This window comes from Lithobates pipiens, unplaced genomic scaffold (assembly GCF_037356315.1).
Source record: "Lithobates pipiens isolate NorthernLeopardFrog02 unplaced genomic scaffold, aLitPip1_a1.2 Scaffold_54, whole genome shotgun sequence".
Taxonomy (NCBI): domain Eukaryota; kingdom Metazoa; phylum Chordata; class Amphibia; order Anura; family Ranidae; genus Lithobates; species Lithobates pipiens.
The window spans coordinates 266557-286356 of record NW_027507876.1 but is presented as its reverse complement, the minus strand read 5'-3'; the positions used below and the strand labels follow the sequence as shown (position 1 = coordinate 286356).

Below are 19800 nucleotides of genomic sequence, written 5' to 3'. Positions count from 1 at the left end.
CGTCACTGATCTCTGCTCCTGATTACAGGGAGCAGAGATCAGTGACACTGTCACTAGGCAGAACGGGGAGATGCTTGTTTACATTAGCATCTTCCCGTTCTTCCTCCCCGTGAGCTAATCGCGGGTATCCCCATGACAATAGAGTCCGCGGGACCCGTGACCCAACTCATGGAGCTTGCCACAGGTGTTTGCACGTTAGTTTGCCTGTATGAGCCCTTCTGCCGACGTATATCACGCGAGGCGGTTGCAAGCGGTTAATAGGGATGGGCGAATGGTTTGGCCAAGCATAAGTTCGAGCCGACTTTGGTTTTTCGGATGTTCTGTAGAATATGCGGTGTTCGGGGCAAATTCGAAAGCCGCCGGAACACCGTTATATAAGTCTATGGGACATTAACATGAAAAATCTAAAGTCTTCATTTTAAAGGCTTATATGCAAGTTATTGTCATAAAAAGTGTTTGGGGACCCGGGTCCTGCCCCAGGGGACATGTATCAATGCAAAAAAAAGTTTTAAAAACCAATGTTTTTTCGGGAGCCGTGATTTTAATAATGCTTAAAGTGAAACAATATAAGTGAAATATTCCTTTAAATTTCGGACCTGGGGGGTGTCTATAGTATGCCTGTAAAGTGGCGCATGTTTCCTGTGTTCAGAACAGTACCACAGCAAAATGACATTTCTTTTTTTTATTTAAGATATTCTTTATTCATTTTCTTCATAAATACATTCTTTATATCATATTATAACAAAATTTTAAACATAAGTATATATATATATAAAAAAAAAGGAAACCATTAGATCGTCAAGGGTACAGTCATTCCTTCATAATTTAACAATTATCTGATTTCACAGCATTATTTCCCTTCCGGCAAGATCAAGAAACAGATCAAAACAAAACAAAAACCAGAAAACAAAAACAAAACAAAGCAAAACAAACCAAAAAAAACAAAAAAAAAAAAAAACAAAACAAAACAAAAAAAAAAAGAGACTAACCAAAATGTTCCCTCCCCCCGTCCCCTTCTCTCTCCACCTCCCTCCCTCTACGTTGGATATCCTATCCTGTCCATCCAAGGCTTCCATATTTTTTCAAATTCCTTCAAGTTTCCTCTTTTGATATACACTGTCCTCTCCTTCCATATTGTTTCTGTTATTATCCTTGTCCAATCTCTTGCCGAGGGGGGGCTCTCTGCCTGCCACCTCTGTGCTATAAGCTTTCTTGCCTGAAACATACACCTCAGTATTGCTTTAGTTGTACAGGATGAGCCCCCTATTCCCTCGGCCAGTCCCAGCACACATAGTCTGGGATCTCTCCCTACTCCCACTCCAAACGTTTCATTCAGAGTGTGGATAATTTCTGACCAGTATCGAAATAGTCTGGGACATCTCCAGAACATGTGCGCTAGGTCCCCAGTATCTTGACATCTTGGACACTTATCATCCTCTCTTTTCCCGAAGCCAAACAGTCTCTTGGGGGTATAGTATGATCTATGCAATAGCATCAAGTGAGAAACCTTCTGTGCAGGCGAGATTGAGATAGAGTGTCCTGCCTCCAATAACTTCCTCCATTGCTCATCTGAGAATACCCCAAATTCCTCCTCCCATTTCCCTCTACATTTAAGCTTCTCTGGGTTTTCTATATTCCCTTCAGTTATGTATGGGTATATTTCTGCTATGGTTCCCCCTGCCTTTTCTTGCGCGTTCAATCTATCATAAAAAGGGGAATTATTCCACACTGGGCCTTGTTTATTAAATTGTTTATCCAACGCATGTCGGATCTGCAAATATTTATAGAATGAATGCTTTGGTATATCAAACTCCGCCCTCAATGCATTAAATGTTTTCAATATCCTTCCTTCATATAATTGGGCCAGTTTATCAATCCCCTTTATCTCCCATGGTCTATATCTACCAATCATTTCCATTTCTGGCAAATTTAAATTATTCCATAATGGGGTATATTTAGTCAGGCCTCCCAGGCCTTTCATTGTTTTAACTGCCTTCCAGACTTTTAAAACCATTTTTATCGTCGGTATCCTATATTGAAATGAGTTTGCCTCCAGGGCTTCCATAATTGTATTATGAGGGGACTCTGCTATCATCAATGCCTTATTTGTTCCTCCGATCCTACCTTTACTTATCCCCAGATGCTGTAATTGAGCTGCTAAAAAATAGCTCCGTGGATGGGGTACTGCCATTCCTCCTTTCCTAGTTGGTAACTGTAAGGTCTGGAGGCTAATCCTTGACACTCGACCTTTCCATATGAGTTCTCTAAATAATTCTTCTATTTTTTTGAACCACTTTTTATCAACCCATACCGGGGAGTTATGCAATAAATACAGCATCTGGGGCAGCCACACCATTTTGATCAAATTACATCTTCCCGCAACTGATAGTGGGAGCTTCTTCCATATTTCAATCTTAGTTCTAAATTTAGTTATTAGTGGGAGTATATTATCCCCAATATATTTTCCAGGGTCTCTTTTAATAAGTATCCCTAAGTATTTTATTTGATCGACCACTTCTATCTGCGGGGCTGCCAGCATGTTTCGATTCACTATTGAATCTACTGGCATTAGGGCAGACTTTTCCCAATTTATAACCAATCCAGTAAAATTACCAAAATCAGCAAGTATAGTCATCCCCTGTCTAAGGGTCTGTTCCGTGTCCCCCAAGAAGAGGAGGATATCGTCTGCGTACAGAGCTATTTTCTCCTCCCTCCTCTTTCTCTGGAAGCCTGCCATATTTATATTTGATCGTATTGCGATGGCTAATGGCTCCATAGCAAGAGCAAAAATCAGGGGTGACAACGGGCACCCCTGTCTTGTTCCCCTCTCCAAAGAAAACCTATCTGAGTACTCATCATTAATCCTTATTCGCGCACTAGGACCACTATATAGGGTCTGTACCCAAGCAATAAACTTGGGGCCAAACCCAAATGTGCCCAGTGTTCGCCATATATATCCCCATTCCAGGCTATCGAAGGCTTTACCCACATCTAGCGCCATAATTGCTCTTTTACCCTCATTTTCCGTTGGTAACTGTAGATTTAGGTAAAGCCTCCTAACATTCATGCCAGTGGACCTACCGGGGATAAATCCCGTTTGGTCGGGATGCACGAGTCTCGAGATAATTTTATTCAGTCTGAGTGCCAACACTTTGGCTAATATTTTGGCGTCAGAACAAAGGAGGGATATAGGTCGATAGGATTTCGTATCCAATGGATCTTTCCCCTCCTTATGCAAAACAACTATCGTTGCTTCGGTCATTGATTTTGGAAGCTTCCCTTCTTCTTTTGCCCAGTTAAAAACTTTAAGAAGCTCTGGCAGCATTACTTTCCCATAATGTTTGTATATTTCTACTGGTAAACCGTCTGGACCTGGGGATTTCTGGTTGGCCATTTCTGCCACCGCTAATTGAATTTCCTCTAATGTTAATTGGGCTTCCATTACCCCCCTCTCCTCCTCAGTGAGGAACGGAGTTGTAATACCATCAAAAAATACATCCATTTCCCTGTCCTTCGCAGCCCCCCGAGACCTGTACAACTTTTCATAGTATGTTCTAAAAGTATCTATGATCTTTACGCCCTGTGATATAATTTCTCCTTCTTCTGTCCTGATCGCAGGGACAGAGGAGGACAAGGAATTGGTGTTTACCAAATGCGCCAACATTCTCCCGACTCTTTCCCCCTCCCCATAAGCAATCTGGCTCTGAAATAACCTTTTATTCTCCATTTTCCTCATAATCACCATTTTATATTCTTGTTGTTTTTCTAACCATATGTTTTGTTTCTCTGGGGTAGGGCTTTCCACATATGCTCTTTCGGCTTCCATTACCTCCTCTCTTACTCTATTCTCCCACTTCTTTGACTTCCCCTTAATTTTCGCAACTTGTTGGATAAGGATTCCCCGAAGATAAGCTTTTAATGCGTCCCATATCACCCCTCTTGCTGCAGTATCTTTATTAAACTCCAAAAATTCTTCTAGCCGGGTTAATATCTCTTCTGGATCACCAATTACTTCCAACCATACTGGATTCAACTTCCATACCCTAGGGGTTCTTTTTCCTTCTATATTTATTAATACTGTCAACAAAGAGTGATCAGATACCCCCCTAGGATGATATACTATATCCCTCACTACTTTATTTGCTTCCTCATTCCCCAGAACCAAATCTATCCTGGAGAGTGAGGAAAAAGAACTTGAAAAACATGAATATTGTAACAAGGTTGGATTACGAACCCTCCACATATCAAACAACCCTCCCTCCTGCAGGAACCGAAATAGCCAAGTCTCATCTGCCTTCTGGGTGTATCTTCCTGGTGGAAACCTGTCCTGGTTTTTACTAACAACCTCATTGAAGTCCCCCACCGCTATAACCGGGGTCCCGGATTTATCCACTATGAACTCCAATAAGCGGTAAAGGACCTCCAACCCAAATGGAGGGGGGATATATATGTTTGCCAGGATATACTCCCGGTTCTCTATTACGCAATGCAAGAAAACATATCTCCCCTCTTTGTCTATGCTGATCTGTCGACACAGAAACGCAACTTCTTTCCTTATTAATACGGCCACCCCCCCTTGAATAAGAGGTGTGGACTGAGTGGAATTGAAATGGAAACTTCTTACTTCGAAGTTGTAACTTAGTTTCTTCAGTTAGGTGCGTCTCCTGTAGGCAGATCAGCTGGACATCACAACTTTCAAGAATATCAAACACTGCTGCTCGTTTGACAGGTGTACCCATCCCCCGGACATTCCACGATCCAATTTTCAAAACTCTAGTCTGCATTGTTTTGAAAAATAAAGAGAAAGACGGAGAGGGATATATTCATATATACCAAGAACTACCAAGCAGGAAGGACACACAAAAAAAAAAAAAAAAAAAAAAAAAAAAAAACAGAAGAATTCTTCCAAAGGAAGAAGGAGGCATGGGAAGGAGAGAGCGAGAGAGAGAGAGGACCAAAACACAAAAAAAAAAAAAAAAAAAAAAAAAAAAAAAAAAAAAAAAAACCCCACCCCGTAAACATATACATCTTGTTGCATAACACTATGGTATTTTGTGCTAAACTTGTTCCATAGCCTAAGACCAATAGGTTTCCCCTTTACTAGTGATTTCAATCCGTATTTTTGTATTAATTTTAGTTTATAAATTACTCTTGTGTACTCAACCCTATTTTCCTTAATCTTATATCCTTTTTCTATACTCAACCCCTTACCCCACCCCCCCTTATACCATTCTAGGTTACCCCTAGGGGCTTTTCCCGTGACCGTTACATACCATCCTGTGCAATCATACCCCCCCCCACTCCCCACCCCCCCCTCCCCACTTACCCCCCTCCCGTCCCTCCCCCCTTTTCCCCATTTACACAACTTATACATCAACATTATAACACACCTCACCCCTTACACATATATTGTATGTATTATTTAAGTGACGACAGTTATTCAATTTACCACATAACCCTCAGCCCCATATACATATGTGCTGCCCCCCCCTCAAAATGACATTTCTAAAGTAAATAAAGTCATTTAAAAGTACTCGCGGCTATAATGAATTGTCGGTCCCGGTAATACACATAAAAGTCATTGAAAAAAACAGCATGGGATCCCTGCAGTCCATTACCAGGCCCTTTGGGTCTGGTATGAATATCAAGGGGAACCCCGAACCAAAATTAAAAATAAAAAATTGGGTGGGGGTCCCCCCAAATTCCATACCAGGCCCTTCAGGTCTGGTATGATCATAGGAAAAAAAGGTATTCATTTTTTTATATCTATACAAAAATGCTGTGCATTTAATTTCTTTTTTAAACTGATTGGGTTGTTTTACACAGTGATCGTTTACAATCAATTTAATGTTGGTGTACATTCATTAAATCCCCATTGCTGACTCCATAGGTATCTGTGAGGCTGATTGTACAATCAACTTCATTATTATACACATATCACCCAGTTCCCATAAAGATCTATTGGATGGGGTTTTAAATAACAGAGTGTGATCACTGGACGGTGAATGGACTGAATGGTTATCACAGTGGGGAGCTATCAACTGTAATACCCAAAAGTCTATTGAGGTGTGTGTGTCCATTATATATTCTAATGACATTTTTTTTAAATAAATATAATTCACAGAAAATGGAGAAGATCATTCTGCTGATCCTTGCAAGTGTCGCTGGAGTTTTGAGTCAGACTGGTAAGTATAAACCTCAATGCCTCCACCCTAAAGGACAACTCTATAAGACAACACAAACATAATACATGGGAAAAAAACATTCACTGATATATTTGGAAGGAAAATGCTATGAGGGAATGCAACATAGCATTAGTGCAACTTTTCTGGCAGTACAGTCCCTTAAAAGGCTCCATGTCAGATTCAAAAAGCACTGCCACCAGTTTCAGTAGCTTTACTGAAACGTTCAGCAGATTCAGCTAGTTCATAACTTGCAACTCCTGTGACCCAGAGTCAGCTTATCACAGACCTGGTATCAGCCGCTTCAGGCTCTGAAAGGATCCCAAACCTTTTTGTTAAATCCACGCAGCTGCCCCAGGATGACGTAATTTTGTGACGAAACGCGTAGGGGTCACGCTGTGCATACATGGATAGGAGCGTCGTGCTCCATTCTTGAGCCGGCTGGCTTATTCACATGTTTTAACTTCTTTTCTGTAAGTGCTATTATTTTAAAATAAACTGTATCTTGGAGATTTTACACTATGGAAGCCTTATCTCTTTCTTGGGAATTTCATCTGATGGAGTCCTTCCATGAGTGGCGGGTGATCAACAACTTGATTTCATTGGAGGATTAAAGGTCTTGGCTGGGTAAAATAGCCACAAGCGAGGTAGACCTTCTGTAATAGGAGGTCTAAGGAGCTGGTAAGCGGCAAATTTATTTGGTGGAGGTTTTTCCTTTGGAACTCACACTTCACTTTGGAGATTGGCAGTGCATCATGGCGTTGTTTTTTACATCACTGTATGGACTTTCTGTTTGCAGTATCGCTGTAACATTTATCTGTCGCGATTTTTAGCGCAACTTTATTTTATGATTATAACAAGATATTACCTGGTATCAGCCGCTTCAGGCTCTGAAAGAATCCCAAGCTTATTGTTAGGATCCACCCAGCTGCCTGATTGACAGCTGGCTCCAGCTATCAGTGTGCAGCTGAGGACCAAAACTAGCTGCACTCGTGTCCACTCCTGCCCGGCACTCCAGTGAGCGCCAGAGGGGCAGAGCAGAAAGCAGTGACTGATAGTCACCGCTCTCCGCAGACCGAGAGCTGAGCGCTCATTGGCCATGTGATTGCTCAGTTTCTGGGACAGCTGCAGCATCACATTGATTCTGTAGCATAGAGGTGAGTATAGTTACATAGTCAGGTTAGAAAAAGAAAAGTCCATCCAGTTCAGCCACAAAAAAATAATAATAATATCATACAATCCCATATACCCAATTCTATACCCACAGTTGATCCAGAGGAAGGAGAACAACCCCAGCAGAGCATGATCGTTTTTTTCTATACCCCAAATTTCATAGTTAGGTAAAAAAAAAAGTCCATCCAGTTCAAGAAAAAAAAAAAAAAAAAAAAAAATCATACAATCGCATATACACAATCCTATACACACAGTTGATCCAGAAATTAGAACACCCCTAATAGTGGACTTTTTAGGCACATACAATAAGTATCAAGTATATAGAGTACAAAAAGATTTTTTTATTGAAATAATATTATAAAAAAGGCATATAAAACAAGGAATGCATAAATACACTAATAATCTGTATACACATTAATTACTTAGAATACCCTACGCGTTTCAGAGAGACTGAATCTCCTTCTTCAGGGGTATGTATAAGTATAGAAAGAGTCTATTGGAAAAATATAGAATATTTATTAGAGAAGATTATTTTAAAAAAACATACATACATACATTGTATATATACCAGTATTTTAGTATACACTTACATATTCAAAATAGTGTGTTAAATAGGCATTCCAAGAAGTTTGTAATTAAAAAATATGACAGGAAGACAGGATGGATATTGCCGATGGCTATTTTCCCCTCCAGGAACTCCTAGTGTGGTCGCCCCAGCAGGGATGGCCGAAGAAGCAGGAGAGCATTGGGGTAAAGCAGTCGGTCCTGTAAAGGATAAGTTATCCCTTTCTTCATAAAAAATAAAAATAGAAAAATAAATAGAAAGATTTTTTATCAACAAGAAATGTATAGAGTTGATTAGAAAATGTCATACCTGAAAAGTAGCAGATATTACGGTGGTAGTGCTGGCAAGTAAAGACAACTCCTAAAAAAATTATATTTATATCATTGTTATTGTTATTGGAATGTATTTGTATTTTATCTAATATGTATAAACTAGCCGTTAAGGTCGTAACCTGACGGCTCTAGGAAGGCGATAAACCCCAGCAAAGCATGATCCAATTTGATCCAATTTGCTCCAGCAAGGGAAATAAACTCCCTTCCTGATCCCTGAGGGGCATTCTGATTTTCCCTGTATCAACTTTACCTATAAATGTCAGTATCCAGTTATATTATGTACATTTAGAAAATTAAGGCAATCTACTGAGCTGGCCGGAACCACCTCTGGAGGGAGTCTATTCCACATTTTCACAGCTCTTACTGTGAAGAAACCTTTTATTCAGACACGGAGCTGCCATTCGGCCCACCCTCTCTCTCTCCCGATTGGCTAACTGACTTTAATTGACAGCCGTGGGAGCCAATGGCGTTGCTGCTGTGTCTCAGCCAATTAGGAAGGAGAGTCTTAGACAGTTAAGGTACTCGTGGACATCGCTTGACAGAGATGGGGCTCAGGTAAGTATTAGGGGGTGCTGGGGTGGCTGCTACACTGCCTTTACAACTCCTTTAAATAACTCAACACCAAGTTCACTATATGGATCACTTATATATTTGTACATGTTGCTCATATCTCCTCTTCTCAAGAAAGAATAAATTCAGGTCCTCTAATCTTTCCTCATAGCTGAGCTCCTCCATGCCTCTTATCAGTTTGGTTGCCCTTCTCTGCACTTTCTCCAGTTCCCCGATATCCTGTTTGAGAACTGGTGCCCAAAACTGAATTGCACTTTCCAGATGAGGTCTTACTGATGATTTGAACAAAGGCAAAATGATATCTCTCTCTCTGGAGTCCATACCTCTCTTAATACAGGAAAGGACTTTGCTCACTTTGGAAACCGCAGCTTGGCATTGCATGTTATTATTAAGCTTATGATCTACCAAAACCCCCAGATCTTTCTCCAATATGGATTCTCTCAGTTATACTCCCCCTAGTATGTATGATGAATGCATAGTCTTAGCTCCAAGTGCAGAACTTTACATTTATCAACATTAAACCTCATCTGCCACAGTCGCCCAATTAAACAGTGCCTTGAAGTTGGCTTTAAAGCGTAAGTTCACTTTTACAGAAGATCTGTAAGGTGACCTTACACTGGACCCCTCTCCATCCCCCCAGGTTCTGCTGTACTGTAGTCCCGCTATCCTACTCTGTCAGGGACATGAACAAGATTTTAATTTGAAATCCCTGCATCTCAATCTCCTTTTCGTACATCTCAGAGTGTAGGTACAGGTGACATTCTAATTGGACAGCGCTATCACATGGATGACGTTGACAAATCAGAAAGAATTTAGCCCATTCTGTCAGCATTGCAAGGAGAGGAGAGAAAGCCAGTTGTATTCCAAATCCCCAGACTAGGGAAGCGACATTCTGGTCCCTTTGTGCTGCCCTTGGCAAGACTAAAGTCAGGTACCCCCCCATCTAAATTTGTCCAGCCCAAGAAACGTTATAACGTTCTTGTCTTAAGGTTTGATGAGGAAGCTGCAGCCATTTACAGTGAACAGCTGTGGCTTCCTCATCATACCCTGAGACGCGATTCGTCCAAGTGCCACATATGTGGTCAATGGGACAGTGGATGGAGTCAGCAGGGCAGAGGATGAGGCGGCACTGGTGGGCACTGAGGAGGAGGCAGGCACTGATGAAGCTGCACGAATGGGCACTGATAGGCGGCACTGATGGGCACTAATAGGCGGCACTGATAAGCAGAACTGATTGGCACTGATAGATGGCACTGATGGGAACTGTTAGGGGGCACTGATTGGCAGCATTGGTTAGCACTTATGATCAGGGCATTGATTGTCAGTGTAGATTTCCCTCTTCACATTGGCTGGTTACTGGCTCTCTCCTCAAACTGTAAGCATAAGGAAAGGAATGCCGATAACCAGCAAGTGTGTTTACATCGTGATCAGCTCAGCTTTGATTGGCTCTTTACACTCGCCCGAGTGCATGCCATAGCGGGTGCGTTTCTGGGAGGATGTCAGTAGACCCCCTACCAGAATTATAGCGCGGCTATAGCGCAGTGCTTTGTTTGCCTCGCAGGAGGTACTCCCCTGTGTGTAAGGAGCATTCTTCTCACTGACCATCACACTAATGTATCATGAGTTGTATATATAGTAAGTTTTAGCAGGGGTTCCCTGAGACCGGAAAGTTTCAAGGGTTCCTCTGTGTTGAAAAGGTTGAGAAAGGCTGGCTTAGAGGCCAGTAACTTTTTTAGGAAAGTTGATTTGTTACATGTTTTTGCATGGAAAGCCCCACTTTAGAACTAATGCACCACTGGAGGAAACCGGTACAGGTCGCATTTTAATTGATCTGCCAAAAAAATCATCCCGTTTAATACTTTAATGATCTTTTTGGATCTTGGAGCACTCTAGGAATTTGAGTGCCAGCAATATTCATAATAGAAAACAGATGGCTTTCTTCCTAAAAGCCTGCTTCTCATTGCAATCCCTTTCAACTGCTATAAACTGATATAGAAAGAAAACTAACAAATCTTATCTTACACTGTTTTGATTAGATATGGAAATGAAATATTACTGTGCACATATGACACGGGGACGTTTAGATTGAACAATGTATTTACACTCATTAGAATGGAGACATGAGAACAATCAATAAACTGGATTTATACTAATATAATCCTAACACAACCTGGTGGTAGCAATGGCAAGCCTCCATCTCCCACAGCCCCATTTCCTTCTCCTTTCTGTTGTTCAATAAACTGGACTATCATGTGAAGTTCTTGTATTTACCCTGCATTGTAAAGTTAGCCAGAATATAATTCACACAACTACGCATTTTACTGGCTTGCTGTGTCGTATTTTGAAGATCACATTTTTTATATACAGGTTTGCAAGTTCTTTTCCCAGTGCAACAATGCAGTCATTATCTTTGCTGAACATTGGCTGCAACATGATTAACTGCTTCAGATTTGCGCTATAGCCAAATGACGGCTACAGTGCGGATCTGCTTTGCTGGGAGGCCGGCGATAGACGTCCTCCCCTTTGCAGGCTTGCCACACTCCCCTGAAGGGCACACGTGTCGCGCGCTGTGAATACCCGAGTCACTGAGACTAGGGTGATCATGGATCAGAGTAAGGGGTTGATCCCAGCCCCTTACCATCTGATCAACTGTCAGCCAATGACAGCTGATCACGTGGTGTAAACAGAAGATCGGTAATCATTTTTTTTTCTTCTCCCGCTGACAGCGGGAGAAGAAAAAAAGCTGATCACCGGCTTCTGTTGAAGGGACATCTGTCCCCAAGAAGAGGCTAAGCCGCCTCATATGTGCCCACCAGTACTGCCTGCCAATGCCACAAATCAGTGCCCACAGTGCCCACCAATCAGTTCCATGAATCAGTTCCCACCAGAACACTTATTATACCTATTTACTTTTGGAAACAAATTAATCTGTTTGTTGTGTTAGCTGCTTGATTTTGCTTATTTAAGAGCTTTTAGGCAGCGCAGTGTTCTTTTGAGTGTATTTTTTAAGTACATAAGTGCCAGCAATCAGTGCCACCTATCAATGCTCACGAGTGCCACCTATCAATGCCCACCAGTGGTGCCAATCAGTACCTCGTCAGTGCCACCTAGCAGTGCTGCCTACCAGTGTCACCTACCAGTGCCGATCAGTGCCCTTCACTGTCACCCATCAGAGTCACCTATCAGTGCCACCTATTAGTTCCCTTCAGTGCCACCTATCAATGCCCTTCAGTGCCGATCATCAGTGCCACCCCTCAGTGCCACCTCTCAGTGCCCACCAGTGCTGCCTATTAGCAGTTGCCTTATTAGTGCCGATCAATACAGCCTATCGGTGCCCATGAGTGCAGCCTATCAGTGCAATTTATCAGTGCCAATCAGTGTAGCCTTATCAGGGTACATCAATGACGGAGAAATTTTACCGGTTTGCAAAATTCATTAACAAAATATAAGAGGGTTTTGTATTGGTGTTTTTTTTTTTTTTTTTTAACAAAAAAATGAAAAACCCAGAGGTGATCAAATACCACCAAAAGAAACCTCTATTTGTGGAAAAAAATGATAAAAAATGTATTTGGGTACAGTGTTGTATGACCATACAATTGTCGTTCAAGGAGTGACAGCGCTAAAAGCTGAAAATTGATCTGGGCAAGAGAGGGGTTTAGGTGCCCAGTAAGCAATTGATCTCCCCAAAAAAAGTAAAAGTCTGTAATACTGTAGCTTCTGACTTTTAATAGAAGGACACTGACCTGTTCAGGGATATGGCGATGTCAATCGGCTTTGGGTGCAGGCGCCGGCATCTTAGGTAAAGGAAACCGGCAGTGAAGCCTTCCAGCTTCACAGCTGGTTTCCTACTGTGCATGCATGAGCCGCGCTGCGTTTTGTGAATGGTCCTGAATTGTTCTGGGACCCGTGTGTGTCCCGGAAAACTATAGGGGGAAGGAGGAGGGGCCGAACACTCTTGAAGATCGTTGCGGCAATCTGACCCGGAAGTGCGAGCGGGTACCTGTCAAAGGCAGGTACCTGCTCTCCTTCACCCCCTCAAAAAAGTGCCAAATGTCACAGTGGAAGGGGGGGGGGAGAAGCAAACAAGTGGAACTTCTCCTTTTGGGTGAAGTTCTGCTTTAAGTGCACTATTTTTAGGTAAACGCTGTTGCCAGAGTTCATAATTTGTACATCTTTATGCATCACTGCTGTCCAAGTAGCTACAGCAGCTGCAAAAGCATGACAATGCTTAAAGGCAGGGCCTTGGTATAGGTACCCGCTTGGGAGTTCTTGCCAACTGGATCTCTATAGGCATAGTATGGTAATGAAGTAGTTACATACAATTCAAGACACTTGAGATAGTACTGTTTACCAGACCCCATGGAGTAGAACTGAGATGGACACTATGGGAGGACAGCTTCTGCTGGACAGGTGGTAGAACAAGATAACTCCCACTGCGTTCACCATGGAAAGAATCTCAGAAGACTCTTATCACGGTACAATGTCCCTACTTGTCAGGGACCTTTCCCTATGCTAAGCACTTTCCCTATCCAGTGGGTTCCTCTCCCTAACCTACCACTCGCTTGCAGGGCCGTCTTTAATAATGATTGGACCCTGGGCAAACTTTATCTTGGGGGCCCCCCAATACAATTTTGCTCTCCACCTGCTCTGAGACATACAATAAATAGCAGCTAGACTAAAAATCGGTTTACTGTATCAGATCAGGCAGTGATTGAAATTGGTTGCCAGAGGTTTCAGTGTATCATTACCCCTTACTGACTGGTTGCTAGAGGTTACAGCACACATTACAGCTCACTGATTAGTTGCTAGATGTTACACTACATGATTTCTGCTTGTTGGTTGGTTGCTAGAGATTACTGTACAATAATACTGCTCACTGCAGGGGGCATGATATCCATATGAATGCTGCCTTTATTTACATATCTATGCCTTCGGATGAAGCTATTTACATATGAATGCTGCTATTTGCATAGGAATGCTGTGTATTTACATGTAAACACAGGGTCTGTAGGTAAGTTATCTGTACACAACAATAGGGCAGAGCTGGGCAGCATTAGTAGCAGCACTTCACACTGAGATATCAGGACACAGCACGGGACTAAAACTTCAAGGGACAAGGGAATTTAAACTGGGATAGTTGGCAAGTATGAGGCAGCTGCTTTGGGCCCCAAAACAATGACAGGGCCCAGGGCAGCTGCCCCTTTTGCCCTGCCTTAAAGATGGCCCTGCTTGCTTGAAGCAAGCCCAAATGATGTGGGATCCCCTATTTAAAGGCTTTCATGTTAAGATGGCTGACTCAACTTTCACGGGGACTCCAAACAGACTCCCACCTTCCAAGAGAGCACTAAAAAAGTCTTTAAGACAGTTTTGGTCAACTTCGTTGATATTGGGGACCTCAAGTGACCCCAACATCAAAGGGGCCACACATGAAATTCCGTGAACATTCAGTGCCAGAGACAGCAGACACACAACAGAATATAGTCAAAGATTATTGGCATGATACAGGTCAGAGATTGAAGTGGTCACCAGCTAAGTGGGCACCAACAATTTGCCCTCTTTGAAGCTCGGTAAGCTCTGACATGAGTCTATTACTAGAAGGACATGCAATGAATGACGAAAGTGGGGCTTCCCACCTGTTAGCTAGGTGTCTCATCACACAGCAAAAGCAAAATAATGTTACATCACTTTCACACCTGCAAATCATTTAGTGTTTCCATTTTTTTTGTCTAACCCCTTTAGATCTCTGTAGCTTGAGTTCCACTTTTATTATTTTTGATTTTTTTCCAAAAAATACACAGCTTACCTAAATTTGAACTTCAGAGAGATACAAAATACATACAGTGCCTTGAAAAAGTATTCATACCCCTTGACATTTTCCAAATTTTGTCATGTTCCAACCAAAAACATAAATGTATTTTATTAGGATTTTATGCGATAGACCAACATAAAGTGGAAGGAAAATTATGAATAGTTTTCAATTTCTTTTACAAATAAATATCTGAAAAGTGTTGCGTGCATTTGTATCCAGTCTCCTTTACTCTGATAGCCCTAACTAAAATCTAGTGGAACCAATTGCCTTAAAAAGTCACCTAATTAGTAAATAGAGTCCACTTATGTGTAATTATAACCTCAATATAAATACAGCTGTTCTGTGAAGTCCTAAGAGGTTTGTTAAAGCACCTTAGTGAACAAACAGCATTATGAAGGCCAAGGAACACACCAGACAGGTCAGTGATAAAGTTGTAGAGAAGTCTAAAGCAGCGTTAGGTTATAATAAAATATCCCAAGCTTTGAACATCTCACAGAGCACTGTTAAATCCATCATCCGAAAATGGAAAGAGTATGGCACAACTGCAAGCCTAACAAGGCATGGTCATCCACCTAAAATGACAGGACGGACAAGGAGAGCATTAATCAGAGAAGCAGCCAAGAGGCCCATGGTAACTCTGGAGGAGCTGCAGAGATCTACAGCTCAGGTGGGAGAATCTGTCCCAAAACAATTATGCCGCATACACACGGTCGAACATTTTTCTAATGAATAGTTTTTTCTAATGAATAGTTTTCAATTTCTTTTACAAATAAATATCAAAATATCCAAATAAATATCCAAATTTTTTCATGCGTGGCACTTTGTGCGTCAGAATTCTCTATACACGATCGAAAAAAGTCCGATCAGATTTTGTTGTCGGAAAATTTTATTTCCAACTCTCAAACTTTTTCCGTCTGAAATTCTGACAGAAAAAGTCCGATAGAGCTCACACACGATCTGATTTTCCGACATCATAATCCGATTGGACTTTTTCCGATGGAATTTCTAACCGTATCTATGGGGCATTAGTTGTGCACTCCACAAATCTGGCCTTTATGGAAGAGTGGCAAGAAGAAAGCCATTGACGAAAGCCATAAGAAGTCCTGTTTGCTGTGTCCCCCACATGGCTTCCCACAAACTGCAAACATGTGGAAGAAGTTACTCTGGTCAGATAGGACCAACATTTTTTGGCCTAAAAACAAAATGCTGTGTGTGTGGCAGAAAATGAACACTGCACATCACACCATCCCCACTGTGAAACATGGTGGTGACAGCATCATGTTGTGGGGATGCTTTTCTTCAGCAGGGACAGGGAAGCTGGTCAGAGTTGATGGGAAGATGGATGGAGCCAAATACAGGGCAATCGTAGAAGAAAACCTTTTAGAGTCTGCAAAAGACTAAAGACTGGGGCGGAGGTTCACCTTCCAGCGGGACAACGACCCTAAACATACAGCTAGAGCTACAATGGAGTGGTTTATAGCAAAGCATATTCATGTGTTAGATCGGCCCAGTCAAAGTCCAGACCTAACTCCCATTTAGAATCTGTGGCAAGAATTGAAAATTGCTTCACAGACAGACACTCTCCATCCAATCTGACAGAGCTTGAGCAATTTTGCAAAGAAGAATGGGCAAGAATGTCACTCTCTAGATGTGCAAAGCTGGTAGAGACATCCCCAAAAAGACTTGCAGCTGTAATTGGAGTAAAAGGTGGTTCTACAAAGTATTGACTCCGGGGGGCGCCATACAAATGTACACCACACTTTTCACATATTTATTTGTAAAAAAAAATTAAAACCATTTATCATTTTCCACTTTACAATTATGTGCCACTTTGTGTTGGTCTATCACATAAAATTCCTATAAAATATGTTTATGTTTGTGATTGTAACATGAGAAGATGTGGAATATTTCAAGGGGTACAAATACTTTTTCAAGGCACTGTAGATCCATTTCACTGTGTATCCATTAAAAATGATAAACAATGTGTTTTTAAAGTGGCAAACAAACAATAGTCGTATTCTCCAACAATAATCCATACACATCTACTACTTAAAGTGGTTGTAAACCCTTACATATAGCCAGTCAAGTGACTGGCCTCAGGTGATACACAGAGATGAAACAAATCATCCTACTTAAGCTGTACCTGGTTATCTGCATTACTCTCTTTTCTACAGTCATTCAAAGTCCATAATATATAAAGCTTGTCTGAGCATACAGAAAAAAAGGGGGCGGGGAGCTGAAGTTACACTCTGCAGATCTCAGTGAGAAGAGCACTGAGAGCTGATTGGAGAGAATGGAACCCCTTTTCACACAGGAACAGAGCTGAGGCTGTCAATATTCTGGAGCTCCCTTCCCTGTCACCATTTTTCTCTTGGTGTCAGGAAAACTTGTCAGAAGTGATTCATGCTGATAGCAGAGGAACGAAGCAGCGGACAGAAATGCAATTTAGTGCTCTGGATTGAGACAAGGACACACTATAGCGGGGTATGCTTTGTTCATATTTCATTTCTGAGGTTTACAACCACTTTAATGTCTCTGTAATCTATTCTTCATTAAATCGTTTCTTCCAGTGTTTTTCTGCATCTCTGTAATATCCTCCATGAGCTAACGACCCCCCCCCCCCCCACATCCATTTGTTTGGAACAAGCAGTGCGTGTTAGTTGTGGTCATGTGCGCTGATTTATGCCCACTACAAATCCAATAGTCCATCTCAGGAGTGAGCAAGAGAGGGTGCAGAGGTTGGTAACTAAAACAGCTCCCATATAGTATATGTAGCTACCTACCTTCATATGGTCACAGAGCTTTACCACCTTTAACCCACGAGTAATATCTCACATACAACTCACCATAATCAATTTTTCCTTTACAGATATGGCTCGCAAGTCTTTCATATTTGCAAAGAATTACAGCTTGCCTGTACAACTCTTATATGATGGAGATGGGCCTAGCTTCCAGCTCACCGTTTGCCTGAGATCCTGCTCAAACCTGACGGAGAGCGTTATGTTAAGCCTTATCAGTGGTTTCCAGTTTAACTTTCTATTCTTCATTCTTGGAAGCGGTCCTGACTCCAACGCCGGTCTGGTCTGGGTTCAAGGACAAAAGATGGATGTCTACTTCCCTACCGATGACAAAAGAAAACAACGAAACATCTGCTTGAGTTGGGACTCCCAGAATGGCGAGATGAGTCTGTGGGTCAACGGAAAGATCTCAGAGAGAAGAAAATTCCCACAATTAGTCATATCCTATAGGAATCCAAATATTTTTTTAGGCCCTGGTCAGATTTTCTTAGGTGGTAAACCAAAGTTAGAGGTGGGGGAAGTGACAGATGTCCATGTTTGGGATAGAGTGCTGACCTCGCAAGAAATTGTAGACTTTCATGATAAGAAAGGGATAGCTGGAAATGTCCTTAATTGGAGAGCTTTAAGTTATAAGAGATCTGATGGTGACTTTACTGTGGGCAAATTTAAATGTAAAGTTCAATGCCACCAATAGCTTGGCCACATATAGCACTTGATCCAGCCACAAAATCTTAATATTTCTTAGCCCAAACTCTATAGTAAACCTCCAACATGCTATAAAGCAGGCTTCTCCAAACCTTTCAGTATGAGGGCCACATTGTATATTTTTGCAAATATTTAAGGGCCAATTTAAAAAAAAAAACATATTAAATAACATTATAGTGAATGAAAAAACTCTCTCCAAGAAAAAACTTCAGGAGTCCACCCATCACATCAGAAGTCTTCCCTTCACACCATAATACCAAAAGATAAAAAGACAAGAGCGTGATCCCAATAAGAAACACTGTAGACTTTATTGATGCAATAAAAACAAAGCCCATCTACATCAAAGACTTCCGGATGACAGAAGAGTACACAGTGGTGGCTGTACAGGATCCTTCAGCTGGCACAGTGACAAGTAATGTCCGCCAATGACCGCAGCATACCCCACCACTGTGAAGTCTAGTGCCATTGTCTACGCAAGAGTAAGGGGGCGGTAACGTGTAACGTGGGGCAGGGTCGTTTTGAAGGAAAAAAACAACTTTGTCAAACCTGCCCCACGTCTGCCCCACGTCTTGCTTGACAAAGACTGCTAATCTCCTCCCGTTCTGATCCATAAATGTCATCTGTTTCCAAAGTGGGGCTGCTGAAAGATCCTGTACAGTCGCTGCTGTCTACTCTCCTGGTCTCGGCTGTCTTTCGGAAGCCTTTGATACTTACCGTATAAGTTATGTGGTCAGCAAGTGGTTATGGGGTTATTGGGATCGTGCTCCTGTCTTTGTATCTTTTGAGCCTCTAATGGATCTACCTGGGATCTGAATTGGAAGCTGCAGGCCATTGGAAACATAGACTATTTGGATTGTACATGTTCCTATGTCCTTGAGATAGCGCCCCTGACCAACCATATATATTGGACTCTGTCAGGTTGCCATTCAGAGTCCTCCCCCTTACATCAGCGTCCCCATCAGAAGTGGAGCCCAACTGATTTGAGCCCTCAATCTGTGCTCAGAGTCTGAGTACATGCCATTGACCCTAACTGTGGGCCAGATTAAATCTCGTAGAGGGCCGAATGCGAACTATGGCATGTAATTTAGAGACTCCTGCTCTAAAGCAAGAAGGAATAAAGTAGACATTATCCTTGGTTTGTCAGTTTAAAGGATATAATGTATTTTTCAAAGGTCACGATAAACCCCGTCTCCAACATCAATAAAGTATAAGTAAACCTTAACAATGGTGTTCTTTTATTTTCTCTCTATTGGTCTGGTAAAAATATAATCAAATTTGTTTTGTTATAAATATTAACCATTTGCCCTCCAGAGGATTTACCCCCACTTCATGACCAGGCCATTTTTTGCTATGCGGCATTGCACTAATTTAATTGACAATTGCGTGATCATGCAACACTACCCAATTTAAATTTATATACAATTTTTTCCCACGCAAATAGAGCTTTCTTTTGGTAGTATTTGATCACCCCTGTTTTTTTTTTTTTTTTTTTTATTATTATAAAAATGAATAAAGACTGAATATTTTGGAGAAAACATATCCAATAAAAAAATTGAAAAAAAAAAAAATGTCTATAAATTTGGGCCAAATTGTATTCTGCTCCATGTCTTTGTCAAAAAAAACACAATAAGTGTATAGTAATTGGTTTGCGTGAACATAGATACAT

At 41.6% G+C, this 19800-nt stretch overlaps 1 protein-coding gene across 1 annotated transcript in view; it reads left to right on the top strand.

Annotated features, from left to right (window-relative positions):
- The window catches only part of LOC143957673 (C-reactive protein-like), a 28170-nt gene extending 8686 nt beyond the window's left edge, over positions 1-19484 (top strand). Inside the window, exons 2-3 of the mRNA XM_077467369.1 lie at positions 6125-6185; positions 17501-19484. Coding sequence (XP_077323495.1) covers positions 6128-6185; positions 17501-18123 — 681 coding nt within the window. The 5' untranslated portion in view covers positions 6125-6127 and the 3' untranslated portion in view covers positions 18124-19484. The remainder of the gene's footprint in view (positions 1-6124; positions 6186-17500) is intronic.
- The last annotated feature ends 316 nt before the right edge of the window (positions 19485-19800 follow it).